The 27,866-nt window shown below is 47.7% G+C and overlaps 1 protein-coding gene across 4 annotated transcripts; it reads right to left on the bottom strand.

Moving 5' to 3' along the window:
• On the bottom strand, positions 1 to 27,828 carry LOC308332231 (putative tyrosine carboxypeptidase MATCAP2; the record flags this gene model as incomplete). Of its 4 annotated transcripts, XM_080787996.1 has the most annotated exons (11): positions 1 to 274; positions 7,902 to 7,999; positions 9,111 to 9,283; positions 10,065 to 10,197; positions 13,568 to 13,700; positions 14,631 to 14,813; positions 15,786 to 16,174; positions 21,887 to 22,094; positions 22,710 to 23,190; positions 23,281 to 23,329; positions 27,554 to 27,578. In XM_080787996.1, the coding sequence occupies 11 exons, from the start codon at positions 27,576 to 27,578 to the stop codon at positions 116 to 118; spliced, it is 2,031 nt and encodes a 676-aa protein (XP_080644122.1). In that variant the 3' UTR covers positions 1 to 115. The 4 variants fall into 4 exon arrangements, with proteins under 4 accessions (XP_080644122.1, XP_080644120.1, XP_080644121.1 ...); XM_080787994.1 differs by having other exon boundaries at positions 21,887 to 22,067; positions 22,710 to 23,329; positions 27,554 to 27,828; XM_080787995.1 differs by having other exon boundaries at positions 14,631 to 14,774; positions 22,710 to 23,329; positions 27,554 to 27,828.
• Positions 27,829 to 27,866: the final 38 nt, after the last annotated feature.

The raw sequence follows: 27,866 nt of genomic DNA on the forward strand, positions 1-27,866 counted from the left end.
CCCTGTGTCCTCCAGGGACCCCCTGTGTCCTCCAGGGACCCCCTCGGGGTGTCAGATGAGGACCCTCAGCTCGTGGTCAGTGACAGGTCGTTGACCTCCATGATGAGGTCAAGGGTCAGATGAGGACCCTCAGCTCGTGGTCAGAGAGGTCGTTGACCTCCATGATGCGGTCCAGCTGCTTGGCGTAGCGTTCCTGGTCCTGCAGGAAGTGAGGTATGCGCACGTTGTCCATCTGGGCCACGCCCCTAAGACGCTCCACGTCCTCGAACGATACCTGCATGGTGCACGCACACACACACACACACACACGCGCACACACGCACGCACACACACACACACACACACACACACACACACACACACACACACACACACACACACACACAGACTCCCTTGCCATAACTTGTGGGACTTGAGTGTGTATTGTCATCTGCGGGGCCCACCCTTTCCAGAACTCGTACAGCTCCAAAAAAAATCAGGTGTCATCAGCAACAATCATATATTATAGAAATATGTTTAAATGAGCAAAAATCCTCAATTTGTTAAGGGTTGTCACTTGTGGGCCCACTTCTCTTATGTCGTCACTCATGAGGTCCTATTTGGCACACTTCTCTTATTTTGTCACTCATGAGGTCCTATTTGGCACACTTCTCTTACGTTGTCACTCACGGGGTCCTATTTGGCAGACAGACAGACAGACAGACAGACAGACAGACAGACAGACAGACAGACAGGCTGCACAGAAGGAACTGAATATACAAATGAGAGAAGCCAGAAATAAGTTTAAGGAACGAGCGGAACAAGACTTGGTCAACTCGAACACAAAAAGACTCTGGGACTCCATCAGGGAGATGACTAATATGAAGTCGGAGAGGAAGCCCATCTTTGCTCTAGATGAGAGCGCCAGAGCGAATGAGCTCAATAATTTCTTTATGCGCTTTGAATGTGATACTTCTCAGGGATGCTGCGAGGTGATTAATGAATTGAACTGTGATGCTGTTAATAACAGGATGGTAATAAATCAGGACACCGTCTGTAAAGTGTTTAAAACCCTACAGACCGATAAAGCAACAGGGCCAGACGGAATGCATGCTTTCCTGTTGAAAACGTGTGCTGAGGAATTAGCCCCAGCCTGGCACAGGCTTTTCCAGCTGTCACTAGACTCACATACAGTGCCTGAGATTTGGATAAAATCAGTGATAGTCCCAATCCCGAAGAAAGCATGTCCACTAGAGATTAACGATTATAGGCCTGTGGCTATAACATCTAATGTAGTAAAAGCACTGGAGAGCATCCTGACAGAGGAACTCCGAAAGGAGGTAGGACCTCAGTTAGACCAGTATCAATTTGCATACTCTAAGAAGCGCAGTACATGCGATGCAATATCTACAGTAGCTCACCTCACCTGGAAAGTAAGGTAGCATACGCCAGATTACTTTGTATCGACTTCAGCTCGGCTGTTAATACTAAACATCCAGACATTCTGTTAATGTAAATTAGTAAATTAGTTCAGTTAAATGTGAACCCCTTTATTATAAAATGGTATTTTTCTTTTCTCTCTAGTAGACCACAGAGTGTGAGATTTAACTTGGTGTTCTCAGAGGAGACACTGTGTAGTACAGGGGTGGCTCAAGGAACAGTCAGTTCTTCTTTTCTGTTTACCTTGTACACGGACGACTGTGTCAGCTCACATCAAAATCAGTTTGTTATCAAGTTTTCCGATGACACCGTGATACTTAGTCTGCTCAAGAGTGATAATAACATCCTCAGCCATACAGAGGGAGTAGACAAGTTTATAGAGTGGTGTGATCTACACCATCTGATAATAAATGTAAACAAAACAGAGGAGGTCATAGTGGACCCCAGGTCCATAGGAAACCAGAGTATGATTCGTGTCCATGACCATAACATCAAACAGGTCCCCTCATATAAGTATCTGGGAGTACAGATCGATGAGGACCTGAGCTGGCACATGCATGTAACAACACTGTGTTCTAAGATACACCAACGTCTACACTTTCTCATGTTCCAGCACTGTGTTCTAAGATACACCAGCGTCTACACTTTCTCAGAATACTTAGGCCCTCATTTATCAACCGTGCGTACGCCAAAATATGGGTGCACGCCGAAATTGACATTTACCATTTCCGGCAAAGCTTGAAATTGAACTTGACAACGTTCAAATCCCACGTCTGCTCGTGAGCTGGCTTACGCTTGATTTTCTATCGTAGAACGGCGGAGCAGCATTGTTTGACCAGCTGAGAGGCTGCCAAAGGCATCGAAACATATGTATTCACTCCTAAAATGTTAATATAAAACTGTATGTATATGGGCTACACATGTAAAAAACAAAAAAAAAGAAAAGAAAAAAGGAAATAGACCTACAAGATGTGTCTTTGTGTCATATGAAATTTGTAGGAGCTTTTCAACTTTACAATTAAAATCGCGCTTGATTTAAGCCATTTTTAAGCTCATTTTGCATGAGCGCATACATGCGAGGATTTGGGCTGTCTGTGCTGGAATATTTCCATGACGTTGGAAAGTAGCCTATAGTGCAATGCAGCTGCGGAGAGTCCCAACATGCATGGGTAGCCTATATACTGTAGGTAGCCTAATCTACAGCAGGCCAACAATTAGAGTTCTCATCGGGCCCGAAATTTGAAGCCCGGCACGGCCCGGCCCTAACTGGGTCAGCCCGAAGCCCGGCCCGGCCCTAAAAAATACCATAATGTTAGGCCCGAAGCCCTATAAAGCCCGACAAAGAAAAAAAAGAACGCCACTTTTAATGCATGGCCGGCGCAAGCTGCTGCGCTGCAGCGCTGGCCATGCAATAAAGTGGTGTTCTTTTTTTTCTTTCAGTGTGTGTCTGTGTGAGAGTGAGAACGGAGTTCAATGGACTTTTCGCCGAAATAAAGGATTTATGTAGCTCATTTATGTACCATTTCCATATCATTCTAATGGATTCCATTTCCAGTGGTGGTGACTGACTGGTGAGTACTAGCTCCCCGTTTCCTCTGAAGTGAAGCTATGTCCAAGACCCCAAGTATCGTCCCCGTTCGGTGTCCAAAAGAACAAACATAGCCTACAAAGTTTACAAACCATCCACGCACCTCACGCTCATGGCGTGTCTCGATAGCTTAGAGATCTGTTATTTTAAAACGGGCACATATAACGAGGAGCGCCGCTGCCGCACTGAGGGACGGCGGTTATAATAGGCTACTAATAATTTTGTAAATCAAATAGCCTGTAGCCTGCAGTGGACTGTAACATTGCGTGGTCAGATCATACACTACAGAATATGGATGGTTGGTGACTATATGACGTTGATTAGGCCTAATTAGGTTATTCATCGTAGCCAGCTGGGTTTAACGAGATGGCTCAGCGCAACTGTTTTTGTCATGTTGCAGTCTATCGTGTGATAATCCGATTGATTTATAAAACATTTAGCATTATGAACTGAAGCTCATTTGGTGCGCCGCAAAACAGAGGCCAGCCAGCGGTATAAACATTAAACAAGTTAACAACCACCCCAACGTTCACTTCTCTCTGCCTGCGCAGTCAGTAATCCATTCCAAGCCCCCCACCTCCACTCCTCCGTCTTCCTCCTGTCACAAGTGAATCGCCATAGCGCAGCCCTCTTCATAATAAAGACATACTTGTAGGCTATATAGCCTACACATTACACAAATAACAGAATTGATATTTTTATTATAATAACATTTTTGAGAAAAGAAGAAAAAATAAATCACGGAAAATCACAGAGCCCGAGGCCCGGCCCGGCCCGGCTAATTAGCATATTTTTTGGGCCCGGCCCGGCCCTAAAATGTCGGGCCGGGCCGGGCCGGGTCGGGTTCGGGCAGAAAATGAGAACTCTACCAACAATGTCTTTCTGGAGTTACGGTATATGCAATCTCCTCCTCGTTTAATAAACCTGACGTGTCACTGGAATGTCAAATGTGCCGTGCCAGCCCAGCGCAAGTGCATATAGGTATAGGCGATATAGGCTAACCCAGCCAGTCAGCCCACCACCACCAGTAGGCCTACCATATATTTTGGCTGCACATTAATATAATTGACAGTTGACAGTCCTGCAGCCACTGCAGCGACTAGCGACTGCGACGCAATCTAAATAGACTGTCGAACGTGCATGGTCAGTTGGTCACGGACGGACCACAGTGATAGAGAGAGACAGACAGACAGGACAGGAGGAGCACCTGCAAAACAGCAGCGTGTGTGTGTGCCTATTTGTTATTTAATTATGGTTCAGGTTCAGGTTTTCGTTCACTAATATATCTTGTTGTATATTAAATTAAAAATACTTTAATAATTTAATATACAACTAACAACACACAGTGAGAGTTGCTTGCAAATTGCGATATGTGCGTGCGTGCGTGGCGCACAGACAGACCCCAGACAGGCAGGCAGGCAGGCAGGCAGGCAGGCAGGCAGGCAGGCAGGCAGACAGACAGACAGACAGACAGACAGGCAGGCAGGCAGGCAGGCAGAAAAAACGAGAGCAGAAAAAAGAAATAGGAAGAAAGATAACCGATATCACATTAAATATCTCGAATTAGGTATTAAATATCTCGAATTAGGTATACCTTACCCGCGGGGGGATTTCAGCCACCCAGAGCCTATATATTTAATAATATATTAATTTATATTAGATGCATGCATACAGACAACGACGTAAATCAGCGCCCATTATGCATTTCCAGAAAGTATATGGAAGGCATCAAATTAATTATCACTAGGGAAATAATCAAAACGGGATTTACAGCAGGAACTTTTAAGTTCGCTATAATAATAATAATTCATATTCGTAGCACAGCCAGTGGTCACGTGAAGTATAGAGTACTCTTCGACACAGCAGCAGAGTTCTCCTCTCTGTTCTCACTATACTGTCCCTCCCCCTCCCCCTCCCCCCTCCTCTCCCTCTCTCTCTCGCTCTCTCTCCTTGATTGGGGGACTCGTTTCACCTGCTGTCCCTGCACACAGGCAACAGGCTCAATTGACACTCAATTGACAAGTTTGGGCAATGTCTCTCATCTAGGATGAACTGATCTGAGGGGGTTTCCTGTGTACATTTCAGTGTAGTGAGGGGATATGACTGAATTAATTAATTGTCACTTGAGGACTTTTTAACAGTTATTTATGCAGGCAGACAGACAGACACCCAGGCAGGCAGACAGACAGACAGACAGACAGACAGACAGGCAGGCAGGCAGGCAGGCAGGCAGGCAGGCAGACTCTCTCTGTCTCTCTATCACTCTCTCTTTTGTAATTTGAACTGAACCAACTGTAACCCAGGTCCAGAATATAGGTTAAAATGGGCTAACTCATCCTTCAATATGAATAAATAAATAACTGTTAAAAAGTCCTCAAGTGACAATTAATTAATTCAGTCATATCCCCTCACTACACTGAAATGTACACAGGAAACCCCCTCAGATCAGTTCATCCTAGATGAGAGACATTGCCCAAACTTGTCAATTGAGTGTCAATTGAGCCTGTTGCCTGTGTGCAGGGACAGCAGGTGAAACGAGTCCCCCAATCAAGGAGAGAGAGCGAGAGAGAGAGGGAGAGGAGGGGGGAGGGGGAGGGGGAGGGACAGTATAGTGAGAACAGAGAGGAGAACTCTGCTGCTGTGTCGAAGAGTACTCTATACTTCACGTGACCACTGGCTGTGCTACGAATATGAATTATTATTATTATAGCGAACTTAAAAGTTCCTGCTGTAAATCCCGTTTTGATTATTTCCCTAGTGATAATTAATTTGATGCCTTCCATATACTTTCTGGAAATGCATAATGGGCGCTGATTTACGTCGTTGTCTGTATGCATGCATCTAATATAAATTAATATATTATTAAATACAAAAGAACATTTTAAAATAATAGTTTGCCATGTGCGGGATTTGAACCAGCTGCCAAATACAGCAATAAATCAAGAGGCAACAGCCTTTTTTTAGGAACTAGTTCAGTTCACAGTTCAACATTTTTTAAATGAACTAGTTCCGTTCATAGTTCATCATTCAAAAATTTGAACTAAAGTTCATAGTTTGAAAAATGAACTATTATAGTTATTTTTCGTTCTTTTTTTGCTTTAATTTTTATATATTTTTTACATTTTACAAAAATTGCTCTTTTGCAATGTGAAATGCCACCGAATTATTTTTCCTTCTCTATATGGGCTTTTGCATGCTTTTATTGTGAAGGCAAATATTTCTGAACGTTCTCAGAGCCTGCATCTCCGCATGCTGGGGTTGGCTGATCTACAAGCTCACAACGTGTCCGGACGCGACGAGTTGTGAGCTTGTATATCAGCTATTTTCAGCACGGAACACATTGTACGGCGAAGAATAAATCAGCCATCACTGCGTTTCATTCACTGTGGAAGAGAGATGTCTTTTGTTGGCCGTTCGTGGCGATATTATGGACACGTATACCTCCTCGAAGCGATAATAACCAACTAAGCTATTGGAAGCTATTTTTCGTGGCACATTGTGTGTACAACAACAAGTTCCCTCAGTGTTTGTGTTAGGAGTTGGGACAGTGTCTGCTGTCTGTCAGCGTGCATGATCATCATGCAGTGCCAGTAGCTAGATGCGCGCTCCAGTGACGGCTGAGAAAGATTAGTTAATTTGTGTCGGATAGGGACTTATTGATGGGTTTTCCGCTAAATATTAAGGCATGTTTAGGGTGTGTTTTAGTGCCGGGGATTTCGCCTGGAAGGCTCTATTGAAACACTCACTCTTGAACGAAAGTTGAATGTGAAAAAGTGACGTTCACACACGCCAGAAATGAACGTGTTCACAATGACGTTCATCAAACAGAAATACTGTACGTTCACTTCACGTTCACCCTAAATATGAACTTTTAAGTTAGCTATAATAATAAAAATTCATATTCGTAGCACAGCCAGCTTTAAACTCTGTCTGCACTATGCACTGCAGTTTTCCTCTGTTCTCACTCTGCTGTCCCTCCCCCCCTGGCCACTCCCTCCCTGAGGGCTGGCAGCAGGCAGCAGTAGTGATAAGCCAATGAGAGGCGTGGCTCCGCCTCCAAGTGTGTATCGATACACAGTTTCTGAACTAGCATGCTCCAGACTCCAGGGGGAAGTCACGAGCAAAAGGCCACGCACTCTCACACACGTGGAAACATTTTAATGTCACTTATGTGGTCCGACCTTAAAATCATACCATAACAACCCCTATGTATAAGGACTTGATATCAAGGGAGAAATTTGTGGGGTCCAGAGATTTGGCCCCACAAGTGAAAATGGGCCCCACAACGTGACTGGGCTAACTCATTTCGGACCCCATGTGTTATGGCACGGGAGAACACACACACACACACACACACACACACACACACACACACACACACACACACACACACACACACACACAGACAGACAGACAGACGGACACACACACGCCGATTAATCAAAACAAACTACCAAAATCGGCCGGTACAGATGTTGTCTTTGCCGAATAGTCTCTCATCTCATCACATAAATAAATAAATAAATACAATGCATTACAATCAGGACACAAAGACCCGCTCTATGACGGTACGGTACCTTATGGTACGGTACCTTATGGTACCTTCCCCTTATGGTACGGTACCTTCCCCTTATGGTACGGTACCTTCCCCTTATGGTACGGTACCTTCCCCTTATGGTACGGTACCTTATGGTACGGTACCTTCCCCTTATGGTACGGTACCTTATGGTACGGTACCTTCCCCTTATGGTACGGTACCTTATGGTACGGTACCTTCCCCTTATGGTACGGTACCTTCCCCTTATGGTACGGCACCTTCCCCTTATGGTACGGTACCTTATGGTACGGTACCTTCCCCTTATGGTACGGTACCTTCCCCCTTATGGTACGGTACCTTCCCCAGGGCCATCAGCATTGGGAAGTTGATCTGCTCTCTGTGCCTCAGGATCTTCAGGATGCCGTCCAGATACACCTGGTCCTTACTGAAGCAACCTGCAACACGACACATCAGATACACCTGGTCCTTACTGAAGCAACCTGCAACACGACACATCAGATACACCTGGTCCTTACTGAAGCAACCTGCAACACGACACATCAGATACACCTGGTCCTTACTGAAGCAACCTGCTACACAACACATCAGATACACCTGGTCCTTACTGAAGCAACCTGCAACACGACACATCAGATACACCTGGTCCTTACTGAAGCAACCTGCAACACAACACATCAGATACACCTGGTCCTTACTGAAGCAACCTGCAACACAACACATCAGATACACCTGGTCCTTACTGAAGCAACCTGCAACACGACACATCAGATACACCTGGTCCTTACTGAAGCAACCTGCAACACAACACATCAGATACACCTGGTTTCTTACTGAAGCAACCTGCAACACGACACATCAGATACACCTGGTCCTTACTGAAGCAACCTGCAACACAACACATCAGATACACCTGGTCCTTACTGAAGCAACCTGCAACACAACACATCAGATACACCTGGTCTTAGACTAATCAGTGAATAAAACGGTCAGGGAAAACCTTCAGGAAAAGATCAGGATATGTACCTGGCAGAGAGGTGTTGGTCTGGCCCCTCCTGGTACCAACGCAGCAGCAGAGACCTACCTGGCAGAGAGGTGTTGGTCTGGCCCCTCCTGGTACCAACGCAGCAGCAGAGACCTACCTGGCAGAGAGGTGTTGGTCTGGCCCCTCCTGGTACCAACGCAGCAGCAGAGACCTACCTGGCAGAGAGGTGTTGGTCTGGCCCCTCCTGGTACCAACGCAGCAGCAGAGACCTACCTGGCAGAGAGGTGTTGGTCTGGCCCCTCTTGGCTCCAACGCAGCAGCAGAGACCTACCTGGCAGAGAGGTGTTGGTCTGGCCCCTCCTGGTACCAACGCAGCAGCAGAGACCTACCTGGCAGAGAGGTGTTGGTCTGGCCCCTCTTGGCTCCAACGCAGCAGCAGAGACCTACCTGGCAGAGAGGTGTTGGTCTGGCCCCTCTTGGCTCCAACGCAGCAGCAGAGACCTACCTGGCAGAGAGGTGTTGGTCTGGCCCCTCCTGGTACCAACGCAACAGCAGAGACCTACCTGGCAGAGAGGTGTTGGTCTGGCCCCTCTTGGCGCGGACGCAGTAGTCCCAGCGGGTGTGCGGGTCCTGGACGAAGCGTCCCAGGCTGTGGTACAGCTGGCAGAAGGAGGCGGAGCTGGCGCGGTGCACCGTGTAGTAGAGCAGGGCGGCGCGCCACAGCGTGGGGTCCTTCCTGGACACGACAGGGTGACCACGTTGGTCATTAAGAACAGGGTGACCACGTTGGTCATTAAGAACAGGGTGACCATGTTGGTCATTAAGAACAGGGTGACCATGTTGGTCATTAAGAACAGGGTGACCACGTTGGTCATTAAGAACAGGGTGACCACGTTGGTCATTAAGAACAGGGTGACCACGTTGGTCATTAAGAACAGGGTGACCACGTTGGTCATTAAGAACAGGGTGACCACGTTGGTCATTAACCGCCTTGCCGCAATTGCCGAAGGTCTTCGGCAATTGCGCTTTTATAGTGCATTTGATCGATCGAGCCATAATGCTACTTACGTTAGCCGGTTAGCTAGCCGTGTTGTTAGCACAGCACCTGGATCGTTCATCTTAGATCGTCGTCGCCATAAGAATCCATTCTATCCGTTTCTTTCAATCGCCTGTATCTCCTATTCCTTGTCGTCCCAGATGGCATTTTTGGTCAAAACAGCGTTTCTTTGACGGCACAGAGCCGACGTTGTGGAGGGCTATAGTGTACCGGCATTGATGCGATCATGTAAACAAAGGTTGTCTTGGCAACGTAAAGCTGGCAGGGATAAGCCCACTTCCGGTTGAGGCAAAATGTGGCTTTTCAAAATAAGAGCTCAAATTAAAAAAATGCTGGCGTGAATTAGGTCCTAATTTCTCAATAAATGGTGGCAGTAAAAGGGTTAAGAACAGGGTGACCACGTTGGTCATTTGAGGGACAGACCCTCCTCTGTGGGGTTGGGGGGGGTCGGGGTCCCTACCTGAATAGGACGCTGTGCAGGCTGGCCAGACCCTCCTCTGTGGGGTTGGGGGGTCTCAGACCGTGGCGTCTGCGCCCCGCCCCGCTGCTCCACGGCTGCTGGCTGTTGTTGACGCCGCGGAGGTAGTGGGTTCCTGTCGGAGGAAAATAATGCAAGCTCCACTTTTTAGTCCATTTAGACCTGAGGACGATTCTACAAAATAATGTCTTCTAAATCCTGACAGTTTTCAGAAAAACCTCATGTTTCTGTGTCAGTGGTTCTCACAGGGTTAAAACCTCATGTTTCTATATCAGTGGTTCTCACAGGGTTAAACCCCTCATGTTTCTGTGTCAGTGGTTCTCACAGGGTTAAAACCTCATGTTTCTGTGTCAGTGGTTCTCACAGGTTTAAATTCCTCATGTTTCTGTGTCAGTGGTTCTCACAGGGTTAAAACCTCATGTTTCTGTGTCAGTCAATGTTAATAGTATTTTTATTTATTTTATTGGGTTCCCTCCCATGTGGGGTCCTTGTTCATGATCAGCATATTGTTAATAGTATTTCTAGTAGATAACAGTATCAACTAGTTAGTGTTGTGGCCCCTAATATATGGCCAGAAAAATTGCTAAAGTATGGCCAGAAAAAGACCCAGGATGGGTTTTAAAATAAGCTCTGGTTGCAAAAGTCTAAGTCAAGTACATTTTATTTAAATAAACAGCACATTTAAAAACAACAACAGCAATTGAACCAAAGTGCTTTCTTTCCAGAACATTAATATTCACTAGACCTGTACGTCGCCCGTCGGACACCGGCCTACTTGAGAACGATGCAACTTGGGAAGCTAATAATACCCGCTGTCAACTTGTCATAGCACCCGTTTTTACTGTCTGTCGGTCTGTGTGCCTTTCTGTCTGTCTGTCTGTCTGTCTGTCTGTCTGTCTGTCTGTCTGTCTGTCTGTCTGTCTGTCGGTCTGTCTGTCTGTGTGCCTTTCTGTCTGTCTGTCTGTCTGTCTGTCTGTCTGTCTGTCTGTCTGTCTGTCTGTCTGTCTGCCTGTCTGTGTGCCTGTCTGTCTGTCTGTCTGTCTGTGTGCCTGTTGTGTGAAGAGCGCAAACTGACTCTGGAAAGTGGAGTGGTTAAGTAATCAATTGCAAGGTGTGGGGGTTTCCAAGACAATCAATTGGCTGAGGCGTATAGGCTGGGAATTGCACAGGTGAGGGGGATTTTATAGGCTGATTAGGCCCTGCACTGGCAGAGCCTAGTGACCAGAGCCTTTCGTGGTGGTTCTGGAGAACCGTGTGTCCGACCGACTCGATACCGGGCACTGCACTCCCTGTTGGGGGGTGTGGAACGCGTGTGAACGCGTGTGTTGAATGTGAAGGCGGTGGGGCGAACGGTTCTCGAGTTACGTTCATCACAACCACGCGCACACGCACACACGCACTCTCACACACACACACACACACACACACACACACACACACACACACACACACACACACACACACACACACACACACACACACACACACACACACACACACACACACACACACACACACACACACACACACACACTACGGATAAGCGGTTGAGGATGGATGGATGGATGTCTCTCTCGATCGATGCAGCGAGCGGGTAAATTAGACCTTCTTTCTTTGCCGCGGCAGAGCGCCACGCAGGGCTGGCGTGACGCCGTAGGACAGACACGGGTGTCACCGATCACACTAACGGGCTGTCGGGGTCGTGTTCCATTCAGGTCAAACCGTGTCAAGGTGCTGCTCAACGCTGCAGAGGCCGCGGGGCACACTGAATGGAACAGAGCCCTCATTGGTGTCAGTGGTACGCCTGTGTACAGAGATCCACCGCAAGACCAGGACCGGATCAGTACCGGACGGAACGCTACAGAGATCCACCACCGCAAGACCAGGACCGGATCAGTACCGGACGGAACGCTACAGAGATCCACCACCACAAGACCAGGGCCGGATCAGTACCGGATGGAACGCTACAGAGATCCACCACCACAAGACCAGGGCCGGATCTGTACCGGATGGAACGCTACAGAGATCCACCGCAAGACCAGGACCGGATCAGTACCGGACGGAACGCTACAGAGATCCACCACCGCAAGACCAGGACCGGATCAGTACCGGACGGAACGCTACAGAGATCCACCACCACAAGACCAGGGCCGGATCAGTACCGGATGGAACGCTACAGAGATCCACCACCACAAGACCAGGGCCGGATCTGTACCGGATGGAACGCTACAGAGATCCACCGCAAGACCAGGACCGGATCAGTACCGGACGGAACGCTACAGAGATCCACCATATAGGGTAAGACAAAGCCGGATCATCCACCGGCCAGTGTTGTTTTCGTCGACTAACTCTGACAACAAAGTGTTCGTCGACTTCCTTTTTCCACTGACGAAAACGAAATGGAAACTAAATGAAAACTAACCTATGACGACTAAAACTAAGACTAAATATACTGACAATTTCATCAATAAAAATTGTCAGTATATTTATAATAAAATAAAATAAAAACTAGACTGAAATGTTAGGAAGGGACTAGTGGACAAGATATCCAGTATAAGTCATTTTACACTTGGTTGCATGCTGAAAAAAGCAGATCTACAAGCTCACAACGCGTCGCAGTGTAAAATGTACAGTTGTACAGTACTTATCTCGTGCCGTAGCAGCCCCTCCAGCCAGTGTTCCATGTACAGTAAATACAGTAATCTGTACGGTACCTATCTCGTGCCGTAGCAGCCCCTCCAGCCAGTGTTCCATGTACAGTAAATACAGTAATCTGTACGGTACCTATCTCGTGCCGTAGCAGCCCCTCCAGCCAGTGTTCCATGTACAGTAAATACAGTAATCTGTACGGTACCTATCTCGTGCCGGAGCATCCCCCTCCAGCCAGTGTTCCATGTACAGTAAATACAGTAATCTGTACGGTACCTATCTCGTGCCGTAGCAGCCCCTCCAGCCAGTGTTCCATGTACAGTAAATACAGTAATCTGTACGGTACCTATCTCGTGCCGTAGCAGCCCCTCCAGCCAGTGTTCCATGTACAGTAAATACAGTAATCTGTACGGTACCTATCTCGTGCCGTAGCAGCCCCTCTAGCCAGTGTTCCATGTACAGTAAATACAGTAATCTGTACGGTACCTATCTCGTGCCGTAGCAGCCCCTCCAGCCAGTGTTCCATGTACAGTAAATACAGTAATCTGTACGGTACCTATCTCGTGCCGTAGCAGCCCCTCCAGCCAGTGTTCCATGTACAGTAAATACAGTAATCTGTACGGTACCTATCTCGTGCCGTAGCAGCCCCTCCAGCCAGTGTTCCATGTACAGTAAATACAGTAATCTGTACGGTACCTATCTCGTGCCGGAGCAGCCCCTCCAGCCAGTGTTCCATGTACAGTAAATACAGTAATCTGTACGGTACCTATCTCGTGCCGGAGCAGCCCCTCCAGCCAGTGTTCCATGTACAGTAAATACAGTAATCTGTACGGTACCTATCTCGTGCCGTAGCAGCCCCTCCAGCCAGTGTTCTCGGGCGGTGCAGATGTTGATGGTCAGCGTTGGTCTACAGTTGACCACCGTCATGGAGGCTCTGGACAGGAGGTCGTCTGTCACGTGCACCACGATCTGTGTGGCACGCACGCACACACACACGCACGTACACGCACACACACACGTACATGCACACACACACACACACACACACACACACACACACACACACACACACACACACACAGACGCACACACACACACACACACACGCACACAGCCACATCAGATCTACAAGCTCACAAGCTGTATTCTAGTGTATAAACTCTCACCTCTCCCACACAGCCCTCCATAATGTATTATAAGGTTTAAACTCTCACCTCTCCCACACAGCCCTCCATAATGTATTATAAGGTTTAAACTCCCACCTCTCCCACACAGCCCTCCTCCATAAGGTTTAAACTCTCACCTCTCCCACACAGCCCTCCATAATGTATTATAAGGTTTAAACTCCCACCTCTCCCACACAGCCCTCCATAATGTATTATAAGGTTTAAACTCTCACCTCTCCCACACAGCCCTCCATAATGTATTCTAGTGTATAAACTCCCACCTCTCCCACACAGCCCTCCATAATGTATTATAACGTTTAAACTCCCACCTCTCCCACACAGCCCTCCTCCATAAGGTTTAAACTCCCACCTCTCCCACACAGCCCTCCATAATGTATTATAAGGTTTAAACTCCCACCTCTCCCACACAGGCCTCCATAATGCATTATAACGTTTAAACTCTCACCTCTCCCACACAGGCCTCCATAATGCATTATAACGTTTAAACTCCCACCTCTCCCACACAGCCCTCCTCCATAAGGTTTAAACTCCCACCTCTCCCACACAGCCCTCCTCCATAAGGTTTAAACTCCCACCTCTCCCACACAGCCCTCCATAATGTATTATAACGTTTAAACTCCCACCTCTCCCACACAGCCCTCCTCCATAAGGTTTAAACTCTCACCTCTCCCACACAGCCCTCCATAATGTATTATAAGGTTTAAACTCTCACCTCTCCCACACAGCCCTCCTTCTCCATGTACTTCCTGACGTCGGCCCAGACTCTGCTCCTGGTCAGCAGGTTTCCTCCCGTGGTCTGCTCAAACGTCTCGTAGCTGCCGTACTTCTTCAGGGCCAGCTCCATGATCCTCACGGCCTGCCGCGGGGAGACCACAACCACATGTTGGACCACACACTGATGTCATAACCCGGCCCGTTGGGCCATCACAAATTGAGGAGGATGCAGTAGCTAGTAGTAGTTCAAAAGAACAATCATTCATTTACAAGAGATAACTAATATTAACTTAATGTTAGTTAGTTAGTTAGTTAGTTAGTTTCATTTATTGTCCACGTGTGGAAATTCGTCTTCGGTCTCAAACAGTAAAAAACAAACGGTTACAACAACAATAGCAACAACACTTAACACAATTATTTTCACATGGCAAAAAGGTGCAGGACAAACAGTGGCAGATACATTGGAAAAACAAACAAATCTAGCGAGACATGGTATCATTTAGTGCCTTAATGGCATTTGGTATGAAAGAATTTTTAAAAATGTTACGGTTAGCTCTTGGTACTTTGTACCGTCTACCAGAAGGAAGTAGTTCGAACTCCCTGCAGAGTGGATGAGAGGAGGTCGTTTGCTATCTTGATAGCTTTTTTACGAAGTACCTCCTTGTAGATACAGCCTAATTGTTGCTGTCTCTTCCCAATTTTTTTTGAGCGGTTTGAAGCGGTCCGTACCTGTGTGAGGAAGCGGTCCTTCCTACCGTACCTGTGTGAGGAAGCGGTCCTTCCTACCGTACCTGTGTGAGGAAGCGGTCCGTACCTGTGTGAGGAAGCGGTCCTTCCTACCGTACCTGTGTGAGGAAGCAGTCCTTCCTACCGTACCTGTGTGAGGAAGCGGTCCGTACCTGTGTGAGGAAGCGGTCCTTCCTACCGTACCTGTGTGAGGAAGCAGTCCTTCCTACCGTACCTGTGTGAGGAAGCGGTCCGTACCTGTGTGAGGAAGCGGTCCGTACCTGTGTGAGGAAGCGGTCCGTACCTGTGTGAGGAAGCAGTCCTTCCTACCGTACCTGTGTGAGGAAGCGGTCCGTACCTGTGTGAGGAAGCGGTCCGTACCTGTGTGAGGAAGCGGTCCGTACCTGTGTGAGGAAGCGGTCCGTACCTGTGTGAGGAAGCGGTCCGAGGCCTGGCTGTACCGGGCCAGCACCACAGGAGCCACGGGCTGGCTGTACTGGAACTGAGGGTTGTAGGTGAAGTCCGACCGGAAGAACTTCACCTTCTCTTTGTCCACGTTGGACGGCTTGATGGCGGCGAGGATGCACTGCTGCTGCGGTGGCGCCCTGCCGCCGCCGCCGCGCCCGCTGTCCAGCGATGACGGCCACCACGGCCTGGGCAGGGCGGGCAGCCTGGGGGGGGTGGCATGGGGGGCCCATGGGGGGCAGGCCTTCACGGGCCGAGGGCCCGGCCGAGGGGACAGGCCCATGGGACTGCCCCGCACCCAGATGCTAGTCCTCACCGATGCTGCTGGAGAGGACTTATTGGAGAAGATACCTGAGAGAGAGAGAGACAGTATATGGGCGGTAACGCCGGTAAGATACCTGAGAGAGAGAGAGACAGTATAGGGGCGGTAACACCGGTAAGATACCTGAGAGACAGACAGTATAGGGGTGGTAACACCGGTAAGATACCTGAGAGACAGACAGTATAGGGGCGGTAACACCGGTAAGATACCTGAGAGACAGACAGTATAGGGGTGGTAACACCAGTAAGATACCTGAGAGACAGACAGTATAGAGGTAACGGTAACACCAGTAAGATACCTGAGAGACAGACAGTATAGGGGCGGTAACACCGGTAAGATACCTGAGAGACAGACAGTATAGGGGTAACGGTAACACCAGTAAGATACCTGAGAGACAGACAGTATAGGGGTAACGGTAACACCGGTAAGATACCTGAGAGACAGACAGTATAGGGGCGGTAACACCGGTAAGATACCTGAGAGACAGACAGTATAGGGGTAACGGTAACACCGGTAAGATACCTGAGAGACAGACAGTATAGGGGTGGTAACACCAGTAAGATACCTGAGAGACAGACAGTATAGAGGTAACGGTAACACCAGTAAGATACCTGAGAGACAGACAGTATAGGGGCGGTAACACCGGTAAGATACCTGAGAGACAGACAGTATAGGGGTAACGGTAACACCAGTAAGATACCTGAGAGACAGACAGTATAGGGGTAACGGTAACACCGGTAAGATACCTGAGAGACAGACAGTATAGGGGCGGTAACACCGGTAAGATACCTGAGAGACAGACAGTATAGGGGTAACGGTAACACCGGTAAGATACCTGAGAGACAGACAGTATAGGGGTAACGGTAACACCAGTAAGATACCTGAGAGACAGACAGTATAGGGGTAACGGTAACACCGGTAAGATACCTGAGAGACAGACAGTATAGGGGCGGTAACACCGGTAAGATACCTGAGACAGACAGTATAGGGGTAACGGTAACACCGGTAAGATACCTGAGAGACAGACAGTATAGGGGCGGTAACACCGGTAAGATACCTGAGAGACAGACAGTATAGGGGTAACGGTAACACCGGTAAGATACCTGAGAGACAGACAGTATAGGGGCGGTAACACCGGTAAGATACCTGAGAGACAGACAGTATAGGGGCGGTAACACCGGTAAGATACCTGAGAGACAGACAGTATAGGGGTAACGGTAACACCGGTAAGATACCTGAGAGACAGACAGTATAGGGGTAACGGTAACACCGGTAAGATACCTGAGAGACAGACAGTATAGGGGCGGTAACACCGGTAAGATACCTGAGAGACAGACAGTATAGGGGTAACGGTAACACCAGTGAGATACCTGAGAGACAGACAGTATAGGGGTAACGGTAACACCGGTAAGATACCTGAGAGACAGACAGTATAGGGGCGGTAACACCGGTAAGATACCTGAGAGACAGACAGTATAGGGGTAACGGTAACGCCGGTAAGATACCTGAGAGAGACAGTATAGGGGTAACGGTAACACCGGTAAGATACCTGAGACAGACAGTATAGGGGTAACGGTAACGCCGGTAAGAGATTCATATATATTTTTTCCTACATTGTTATCATCGGAGACAAACTATTGCAACTTCAGGACGTATAGAACATCTTCAGGACGTATAGAACAACTTCAGGACGTATAGAACAACTTCAGGACGTATAGAACATCTTCAACTTCAGGACGTATAGAACATCTTCGTAACTAAAAAAAGGAAATTCAGATTTGTGTTTACCATCAGGCAGAAAGGTCGAAGCACGTCGTTTGTGCCAATACTGCTGGTGGACATTTTAAAATAAGCATTTAAAATGCATCTGTGTATTTTATGTAATGTTGTTTTTGGAACATTTCCATGTTGTGGAAGGGGGTCCCCAGTGTGTTAGTACACAGCATATTACCCAAGGGGGTCCCCAGTGTGTTAGTACAGCATATTACCCAAGGGGGTCCCCAGTGTGTTGGTATACAGCATATTACCCATGGGGGTCCCCAGTGTGTTAGTACAGCATATTACCCAAGGGGGTCCCCAGTGTGTTGGTATACAGCATATTACCCAAGGGGGTCCCCAGTGTGTTAGTACAGCATATTACCCAAGGGGGTCCCCAGTGTGTTAGTACAACATATTACCCAAGGGGGTCCCCAGTGTGTTAGTACAACATATTACCCAAGGGGGTCCCCAGTGTGTTAGTACAGCATATTACCCAAGGGGGTCCCCAGTGTGTTAGTACAGCATATTACCCAAGGGGGTCCCCAGTGTGTTAGTACAGCATATTACCCATGGGGGTCCCCAGTGTGTTAGTACAGCATATTACCCAAGGGGGTCCCCAGTGTGTTAGTACAACATATTACCCAAGGGGGTCCCCAGTGTGTTAGTACAACATATTACCCAAGGGGGTCCCCAGTGTCTTAGTACAGCATATTACCCAAGGGGGTCCCCAGTGTCTTAGTACAGCATATTACCCAAGGGGGTCCCCAGTGTGTTAGTACAACATATTACCCAAGGGGGTCCCCAGTGTGTTAGTACAGCATATTACCCAAGGGGGTCCCCAGTGTGTTAGTACAGCATATTACCCAAGGGGGTCCCCAGTGTGTTAGTACAGCATATTACCCAAGGGGGTCCCCAGTGTGTTAGTACAGCATATTACCCAAGGGGGTCCCCAGTGTGTTAGTACAGCATATTACCCATGGGGGTCCCCAGTGTGTTAGTACAGCATATTACCCAAGGGGGTCCCCAGTGTGTTAGTACAACATATTACCCAAGGGGGTCCCCAGTGTGTTAGTACAACATATTACCCAAGGGGGTCCCCAGTGTGTTAGTACAGCATATTACCCAAGGGGGTCCCCAGTGTGTTAGTACAACATATTACCCAAGGGGGTCCCCAGTGTGTTAGTACAGCATATTACCCAAGGGGGTCCCCAGTGTCTTAGTACAGCATATTACCCAAGGGGGTCCCCAGTGTGTTAGTACAGCATATTACCCAAGGGGGTCCCCAGTGTGTTAGTACAACATATTACCCAAGGGGGTCCCCAGTGTGTTAGTACAGCATATTACCCAAGGGGGTCCCCAGTGTGTTAGTACAGCATATTACCCAAGGGGGTCCCCAGTGTGTTAGTACAGCATATTACCCATGGGGGTCCCCAGTGTGTTAGTACAACATATTACCCAAGGGGGTCCCCAGTGTGTTAGTACAGCATATTACCCAAGGGGGTCCCCAGTGTGTTAGTACAGCATATTACCCAAGGGGGTCCCCAGTGTGTTAGTATACAGCATATTACCCAAGGGGGTCCCCAGTGTGTTAGTACAGCATATTACCCAAGGGGGTCCCCAGTGTGTTAGTACAACATATTACCCAAGGGGGTCCCCAGTGTGTTAGTACAGCATATTACCCAAGGGGGTCCCCAGTGTGTTAGTATACAGCATATTACCCAAGGGGGTCCCCAGTGTGTTAGTACAGCATATTACCCAAGGGGGTCCCCAGTGTGTTAGTATACAGCATATTACCCAAGGGGGTCCCCAGTGTGTTAGTATACAGCATATTACCCAAGGGGGTCCCCAGTGTGTTAGTACAGCATATTACCCAAGGGGGTCCCCAGTGTGTTAGTACAGCATGTTACCCAAGGGGGTCCCCAGTGTGTTAGTACAGCATATTACCCAAGGGGGTCCCCAGTGTGTTAGTACAGCATGTTACCCAAGGGGGTCCCCAGTGTGTTAGTATACAGCATATTACCCAAGGGGGTCCCCAGTGTGTTAGTATACAGCATATTACCCAAGGGGGTCCCCAGTGTGTTAGTATACAGCATATTACCCAAGGGGGTCCCCAGTGTGTTAGTACAGCATATTACCCAAGGGGGTCCCCAGTGTGTTAGTACAGCATGTTACCCAAGGGGGTCCCCAGTGTGTTAGTACAGCATATTACCCAAGGGGGTCCCCAGTGTGTTAGTACAACATATTACCCAAGGGGGTCCCCAGTGTGTTAGTATACAGCATATTACCCAAGGGGGTCCCCAGTGTGTTAGTACAACATATTACCCAAGGGGGTCCCCAGTGTGTTAGTACAGCATATTACCCAAGGGGGTCCCCAGTGTGTTAGTACAACATATTACCCATGGGGGTCCCCAGTGTGTAAGTACAGCATATTACCCAAGGGGGTCCCCAGTGTGTTAGTACAGCATATTACCCAAGGGGGTCCCCAGTGTGTTAGTACAACATATTACCCAAGGGGGTCCCCAGTGTGTTAGTACAACATATTACCCAAGGGGGTCCCCAGTGTTTTAGTACAGCATATTACCCAAGGGGGTCCCCAGTGTGTTAGTACAGCATATTACCCAAGGGGGTCCCCAGTGTGTTAGTACAGCATATTACCCATGGGGGTCCCCAGTGTGTTAGTACAGCATATTACCCAAGGGGGTCCCCAGTGTGTTAGTACAGCATATTACCCAAGGGGGTCCCCAGTGTGTTAGTACAACATGTTACCCAAGGGGGTCCCCAGTGTGTTAGTACAACATATTACCCAAGGGGGTCCCCAGTGTGTTAGTACAACATATTACCCAAGGGGGTCCCCAGTGTGTTAGTACAGCATGTTACCCAAGGGGGTCCCCAGTGTGTTAGTACAACATATTACCCAAGGGGGTCCCCAGTGTGTTAGTACAGCATGTTACCCAAGGGGGTCCCCAGTGTGTTAGTACAACATATTACCCAAGGGGGTCCCCAGTGTGTTAGTACAGCATGTTACCCAAGGGGGTCCCCAGTGTGTTAGTACAGCATATTACCCATGGGGGTCCCCAGTGTGTTAGTATACAGCATATTACCCAAGGGGGTCCCCAGTGTGTTAGTACAACATATTACCCAAGGGGGTCCCCAGTGTCTTAGTACAGCATCACAATACTTTTAACCACTTTAACCATTATTATATTTTATTAGTTGTCAATTAATAAAAACACATATACAAGCTCAAAAAGCTTGTACATATTTTTCGGGTGCCAAGACGTTTTAATCCTATAAAAAAATAAATATATATATATATATATATATATATATACACAGTATATATATATGTGTTTTTATTATTGTTTAAAAAATATATATTATTGTTTCGTTTTTATTTGACGTGCACGTGATGTGCACATGGACGCAGGCAGATCTACAAGCTTGTAGGACTGCTTTTTTATCGTGAATATGTGGCTCAAATCTTTGAATATATATATTCTTTCCGAGCGAACATTTTTAACTCAAATATTTACTTCTGGGGGGGGTCCCTGGAACAACATATTTTCAGATGGGGGGGGGGGGTCCCTGGAACAACATATTTTCAGATGGGGGGGAGGGGGTCCCTGGAACAACATATTTTCAGATGGGGGGGGAGGGGGTCCCTGGAACAACATATTTTCAGATGGGGGGGGGGGGGTCCCTGGAACAACATATTTTCAGATGGGGGGGGGGGTCCCTGGAACAACATATTTTCAGATGGAGGGGGGGGGGGGTCCCTGGAACAACATATTTTCAGATGGGGGGGGGGGGGGGGGGGGGTCGGAGGGGTCCAAACATTGAGCACCACTGATACAGAAACATGAGGTTTTACAGAGAAATGTCATGATTTAGAAAGAATAGATTTTTTTTTAAATTTCGACGTCAGGATAAATCCCTGGTTCTCTGGTAACGAGCAGCTCATCGTCATCATCAATCATCATCACCTGCGACGGCCGACTTGGACTTCAACGAGGCGCCGTTTCCGTCCGGAGCGCGTCGCCGCCGTGCCGCCGCCGCCGTCGTTGTCGTCGCAGCGACCGCACGACTCGCTGTCACGCACGAGCGGGTCCTCTTCAGGAAGGACGAGGTCTTAGCTCGCCTGTAGGGGGAGCCCTTTTGCTGCTGCTGCTGGGGGCTGTCCCTCTGCTCCTCCTGTCACCATTATTACACAACAATCCATAACTGTCCCTCTGCTCCTCCTGTCACCATTATTACACAACAATCCATAACTGTCCCTCTGCTCCTCCTGTCACCATTATTACACAACAATCCATAACTGTCCCTCTGCTCCTCCTGTCACCATTATTACACAACAATCCATAACTGTCCCTCTGCTCCTCCTGTCACCATTATTACACAACAATCCATAACTGTCCCTCTGCTCCTCCTGTCACCATTATTACACAACAATCCATAACTGTCCCTCTGCTCCTCCTGTCACCATTATTACACAACAATCCATAACTGTCCCTCTGCTCCTCCTGTCACCATTATTACACAACAATCCATAACTGTCCCTCTGCTCCTCCTGTCACCATTATTACACAACAATCCATAACTGTGACTCTGCTCCTCCTGTCACCATTATTACACAACAATCCATAACTGTCCCTCTGCTCCTCCTGTCACCATTATTACACAACAATCCATAACTGTCAGATACACAATCTGAGATAACTGAATCTGTAACACAATCAAATTGTAAATCTCATGCATGTGGTAATTTATCGTCAACTTAAAATGTGTAATGGTGACTGACAGCCCTACCTGGGGACTGTGTCTCTGTCTCTGTCTGTCCCTCTGGTCCTCAGCATGGTGTCTCTGTCTGTCCCTCTGGTCCTCAGCATGGGGACTGTGTCTCTGTCTGTCCCTCTGGTCCTCGGCATGGGGACTGTGTCTCTGTCTGTCCCTCTGGTCCTCAGCATGGGGACTGTGTCTCTGTCTGTCCCTCTGGTCCTCAGCCTGTCGCAGGACATTGTAGCTGTTGGTGGTCAGGACTCTGTGGGACACTCTGTCCACATGGTGGTCCCTGAGGGACACTCTGTCCACATGGTGGTCCCTGTGGGACATCTTGTTCATCTTGACGTGCTGGTGGGGAGATGTCCTCGGGGGGCTGGCGAGGGTCTTCCCAGCGTGGGACAACGGCCGCGGGGGGCTGGGGATGGTCTTCTCAGCGTGGGACGATGTCCTCAGGGTCTTCTCGGTGGGGGACGATGTCCTCAGGGTCTTCTCGGTGGGGGACGATGTCCTCAGGGTCTTCTCAGCGTGGGACGATGTCCTCAGGGTCTTCTCGGAGTGGGACGATGTCCTCAGGGTCTTCTGGGTGACCGAGGACGACTTCAGGACGTGATGTTTGGACATCTCCACCTCCGGCCACCGGAGTCGCTCTGGAAAGAGGGAGAGAAATAAAAGACCAAAATAAAAAAAATAGCAGATCTACAAGCTTGAGTGGCGCACTACGAGCTTGTAGATCTGCTATTTTTATTATAACAATTGTACAATTTAAATAGCCAGCAGCTCATCAACACATCTGTAGACGTGGCAAATCCTGTGGCTTTCTATGTGACTCCTTATATTCCAACGGAATATTAAATAGTGGCTTCAGTGGCTAACCAGAGAAATCAATGTAGGTGTGTGAATGTGTGTGTGAATGGGTGAATGTAATGCACAATCTATGTAAAGGTGTGTGAATGTGTGTGAATGTGTGTGTGAACGGGTGAATGCAATGCACAATATATGTGTGAATGCACAATTTATGAAAAGCGCCTTGGATAAAGGCGCTTTATAAATGCATAATTTACACCATCACTAAGAAGTATAAAGTTATAAAGTAGCTGATATTCTAGAACATTCCCGTCTCTGCAGAATGGTAAAGTATAGTAGCTTACCTATAGATAGAATAGAATAAACCTCTGATGAAGTGTAGAAATAAAAGCTATTCTCCTTCAGAGTTCAAATTATAATCCATTAATTCCTTTAAGAGAGGCAGAGAGCTCTGTGTGAGTCTGTGGATGAATGCTGCTGGTTCCTCTTACCCCCTCTCATCTCTTACATAACGCATAACGTGCGCTGTCCAGTCGATCACTCACCGCTCAATCTAAACGCAAACTAAACTGACCTTAACGTGAGAGGCGTCCGCTGCAGCAGTGAGGGGACAAGTACTGCATGTTTCACTTACAGTAGAAGTACAGTTACTGTCTGCAATATAGAAGTTGAGCCAGAAGGCAAAGCGCTCTGTCTACCGAGGTAATCTTCGTTCCTACTCTCACATAATTGGTCGTGAAGTGTGGGTCACTCAATGACCGAAAGAATAAGGTTTGCGACAAGCGGCTGAAATTAGTTTTCTTCAACGGGTGGCAGGCATCTCCCTTAGAGATATAGGGTGAGAAGTTCAGTCAGGCGAGAGAGACTCGGAGTAGAGTCGCTGCTTCTTCGCCTGGAAAGGAGCCAGCTGAGGTGGTTCGGGGCATCTGGTTAGGATGCCTCTCGGGCGTCTCCCTAGGGAGGTCCTCGACGCACGTCCCACTGGGAGGAGAGCCCGGGGCAGACCAAGGACCACGTCCCACTGGGAGGAGACCCCGGGGCAGACCAAGGACCACGTCCCACTGGGAGGAGACCCCGGGGCAGACCAAGGACCACGTCCCACTGGGAGGAGACCCCGGGGCAGACCAAGGACCAGATGGATTATATCTCCACTGGGAGGAGACCAAGGACCAGTTGGAGGAAATACATCGACTCACTGGCTTTGGAACGCCCCAGGATCCCCCCAGGAGGAAGTCACTAATGTTGCTCTGGAGAGGGAGGTCTGGAGCTCTCTGGTGGAGCTGTTGCCCCCGCGAACCGACTACGGATAAGCGGTTGAAGATGGATGATGGAGAAGCACTCTGTTACAAGTATAAGTCCCGTGGAACTCATTGTCGCACAAGTTCAAAATGTGTTGAAAATATCTACACATTTAGATTGGCTATTTTCAAATGGCCGAAATATACAAAATATACAGGGCCGCTATGGTAAGTGTGTTTTGATATAATAAACACAATCTAGTAACTACTAGGTAAAGCTGTCAAATAATTGTAGTTAATTAAATAAAGACAAAATACAATCATTTTGCACTTTAAAGTTGTGCTTAACCCATTCTGACCGGGAACCCGTTTTGGTGTTAGCATCATGTTATGCTTTAGCTATTGAAAAATAGCAGATCTACAAGCTCACAGCGCGCCACCGAGTGGCGCGCTATACGAGCTTGTAGGTCTGCTATTTTTGAAAAATCGAAGAACGACTGACATTTTTAGAATCTGATCTCGGGTCAGAATGGGTTCATCAGACCAGTGTGTGTCCAGTGGAAACCTCGTATGAATCTTAGAGTTAGAGTAGTTGAGTACATGTACTTAGTTACTTTCCAACTGCATTACAGTGATGTCAGCACTAAGGGATGAGTCAGTCTCAGATGTGATGACCCACTGTAGAGAGATGACATCATTAAGGATAAAGTACATTTACTTTACTCACTGTATAGAGAGGACATCATTAAGGATAAAGTACATTTACTTTACTCACTGTATAGAGAGGACATGATTAAGGATAAAGTACATTTACTTTACTCACTGTATAGAGAGGACATCATTAAGGATAAAGTGCATTTACTTTACTCACTGTATAGAGAGGACATCATTAAGGATAAAGTACATTTACTTTACTCAAGTATTTCCATTTTCCAGTTATTTATTCTTCTATACTATACACTCTCAGAGGCAAATCTGAGATGTTACTTCAGATTTCAATTATTACAAAACATATAACCGATTTACCAATCAAGCCCTATGTTATACTGCTCTCAACGCATTGCAATGTGAGTTTGTAGATCTGCTATTTTCAAAAGATTTTGAAAATAGCAGATCTACAAACTCACAAATCTGCGTAACGAGTACTTTTGCTTCATAAACCATAATTGTGCCTCTCAGTCCCGGCACAGTATAGTTCCGGAGTGGTTCCAGCGGATTGTGCAGCCCTGTCTTTCCCTAGTGGTTCTGATCGAGGGTAGCTACTGGGACGTAAGTCGGGACTTGATCAACCCCGGCTGGGTCACCCGAGTGAGGGGTATGATGTTCCCGAGACCCCCGATCACCTTGGGATACATGACTGAGGATATACGTCCCAGTTGCATCCAGGCGTAGCCTTGTTCTGCTACTCTAAGAACATTTATTTTGTATACTTTTACTCGAGTATACATTTCTTATTCCGGACTTTTACTACTTGCAGCAGAGTATTTCTCCGTTGCAGTATATGGATACTTTTAATACTGAAGTATATTAAATGTGAGTAGTTGTTCCAGTGGTGCCTGGTGAGTCGTGACAGTGCACGGTGCACGGTGCCCGGTGCACGGGGCACGGGGCACCGTGTGCACCGTGCACCGCGCAGAGGACTCAGCATGCCACACAGAGCCTGGAGACATCACATTGGATCATCGTCAGATCATCATCACCACCGTTCTCTTTCTGGAAGCAGTGAACCATTATGCACTGGACAAACACATCGCCTCACGCAGCACACTGCATGCACACAGTGTGCACGCAGTCACAGCACACTGCGTGCACACAGTGTGCACGCAGTCACAGCACACAGTGTGCACGCAGTGTGCACGCAGTCACAGCACACAGTGTGCACACAGTCGCAGCACACAGTGTGCACGCAGTCGCAGCACACAGTGTGCACGCAGTCACAGCACACAGTGTGCACGCAGTCACAGCACACAGTGTGCACGCAGTCACAGCACACTGTGTGCACGCAGTCACAGCACACAGTGTGCACGCAGTCACAGCACACTGTGTGCACGCAGTCACAGCACACAGTGTGCACGCAGTCACAGCACACAGTGTGCACGCAGTCACAGCACACAGTGTGCACGCAGTCACAGCACACTGTGTGCACGCAGTCACAGCACACAGTGTGCACGCAGTCACAGCACACAGTGTGCACGCAGTCACAGCACACTGTGTGCACGCAGTCACAGCACACAGTGTGCACGCAGTCACAGCACACTGTGTGCACGCAGCACGCTGTGTGCACGCAGTCGCAGCACACAAGGAATAGAGGTTCGCCTCCAGGCCGAGGCTACGTTTGCTGTACACTCAGAGTGTTTGTTCAGTAACAGTGTCAATATTATGAAAGTAGCCCCACTTATTGCTATAGTGTGTGTTCAATAACAGTGTTAAATAGCTCTATATTGTGACAGTAATCATTGCTAGTGTGTTCAGTAACAGTGTTAAATAGCTCTATATTGTGACAGTAATCATTGCTATAGTGTGTGTTCAATAACAGTGTTAAATAGCTCTATATTGTGACAGTAATCATTGCTAGTGTGTTCAGTAACAGTGTTAAATAGCTCTATATTGTGATTGTAATCATTGTTATATAAAGTGTTACATTTGATCAGTTACAGAAGTACAGAAAACAATATCTCAGCAGCAGTCACTTTGAACAACATGAAGGTCAAAGTAAGGTGGATATTAACAGCTATAATAATTAACACAGACACTACTAATACTTTTTAACTCATTACTTTGACACAGAGAATAATAAGAGTATAAGTTAAAACAAAGTGTCAGCGTTACCTGTCACTTTTATAGAGTCCAGCATCTCTGTAGACAGTCTGTGTTTTCAACCGACGCATGCAGCTTCCAGTGCAGTTATAAATAATACACAGTTAGCTTCATGAGCTAAATGATTAGCGTCAGTGGAGTAAACAGACATCTACATTAATTAAGGCCGCGTGGACATATGGTCCTTTATGACATTAACCTGGTGATAATACAAAACATAACATAACATGTTCTCCCAGCCGAACAGTCCCAGAGGCAGGGAGATGAGATGAGACTCTGCTCTGCTCTGCTATGGATGGATGGATGGATATCTACTCTTCTGGGC

Source organism: Protomyctophum bolini (genome assembly GCF_963924005.1).
Source record: "Protomyctophum bolini genome assembly, chromosome: 17".
In the NCBI taxonomy this organism is placed as follows: Eukaryota; Metazoa; Chordata; class Actinopteri; order Myctophiformes; family Myctophidae; genus Protomyctophum; species Protomyctophum bolini.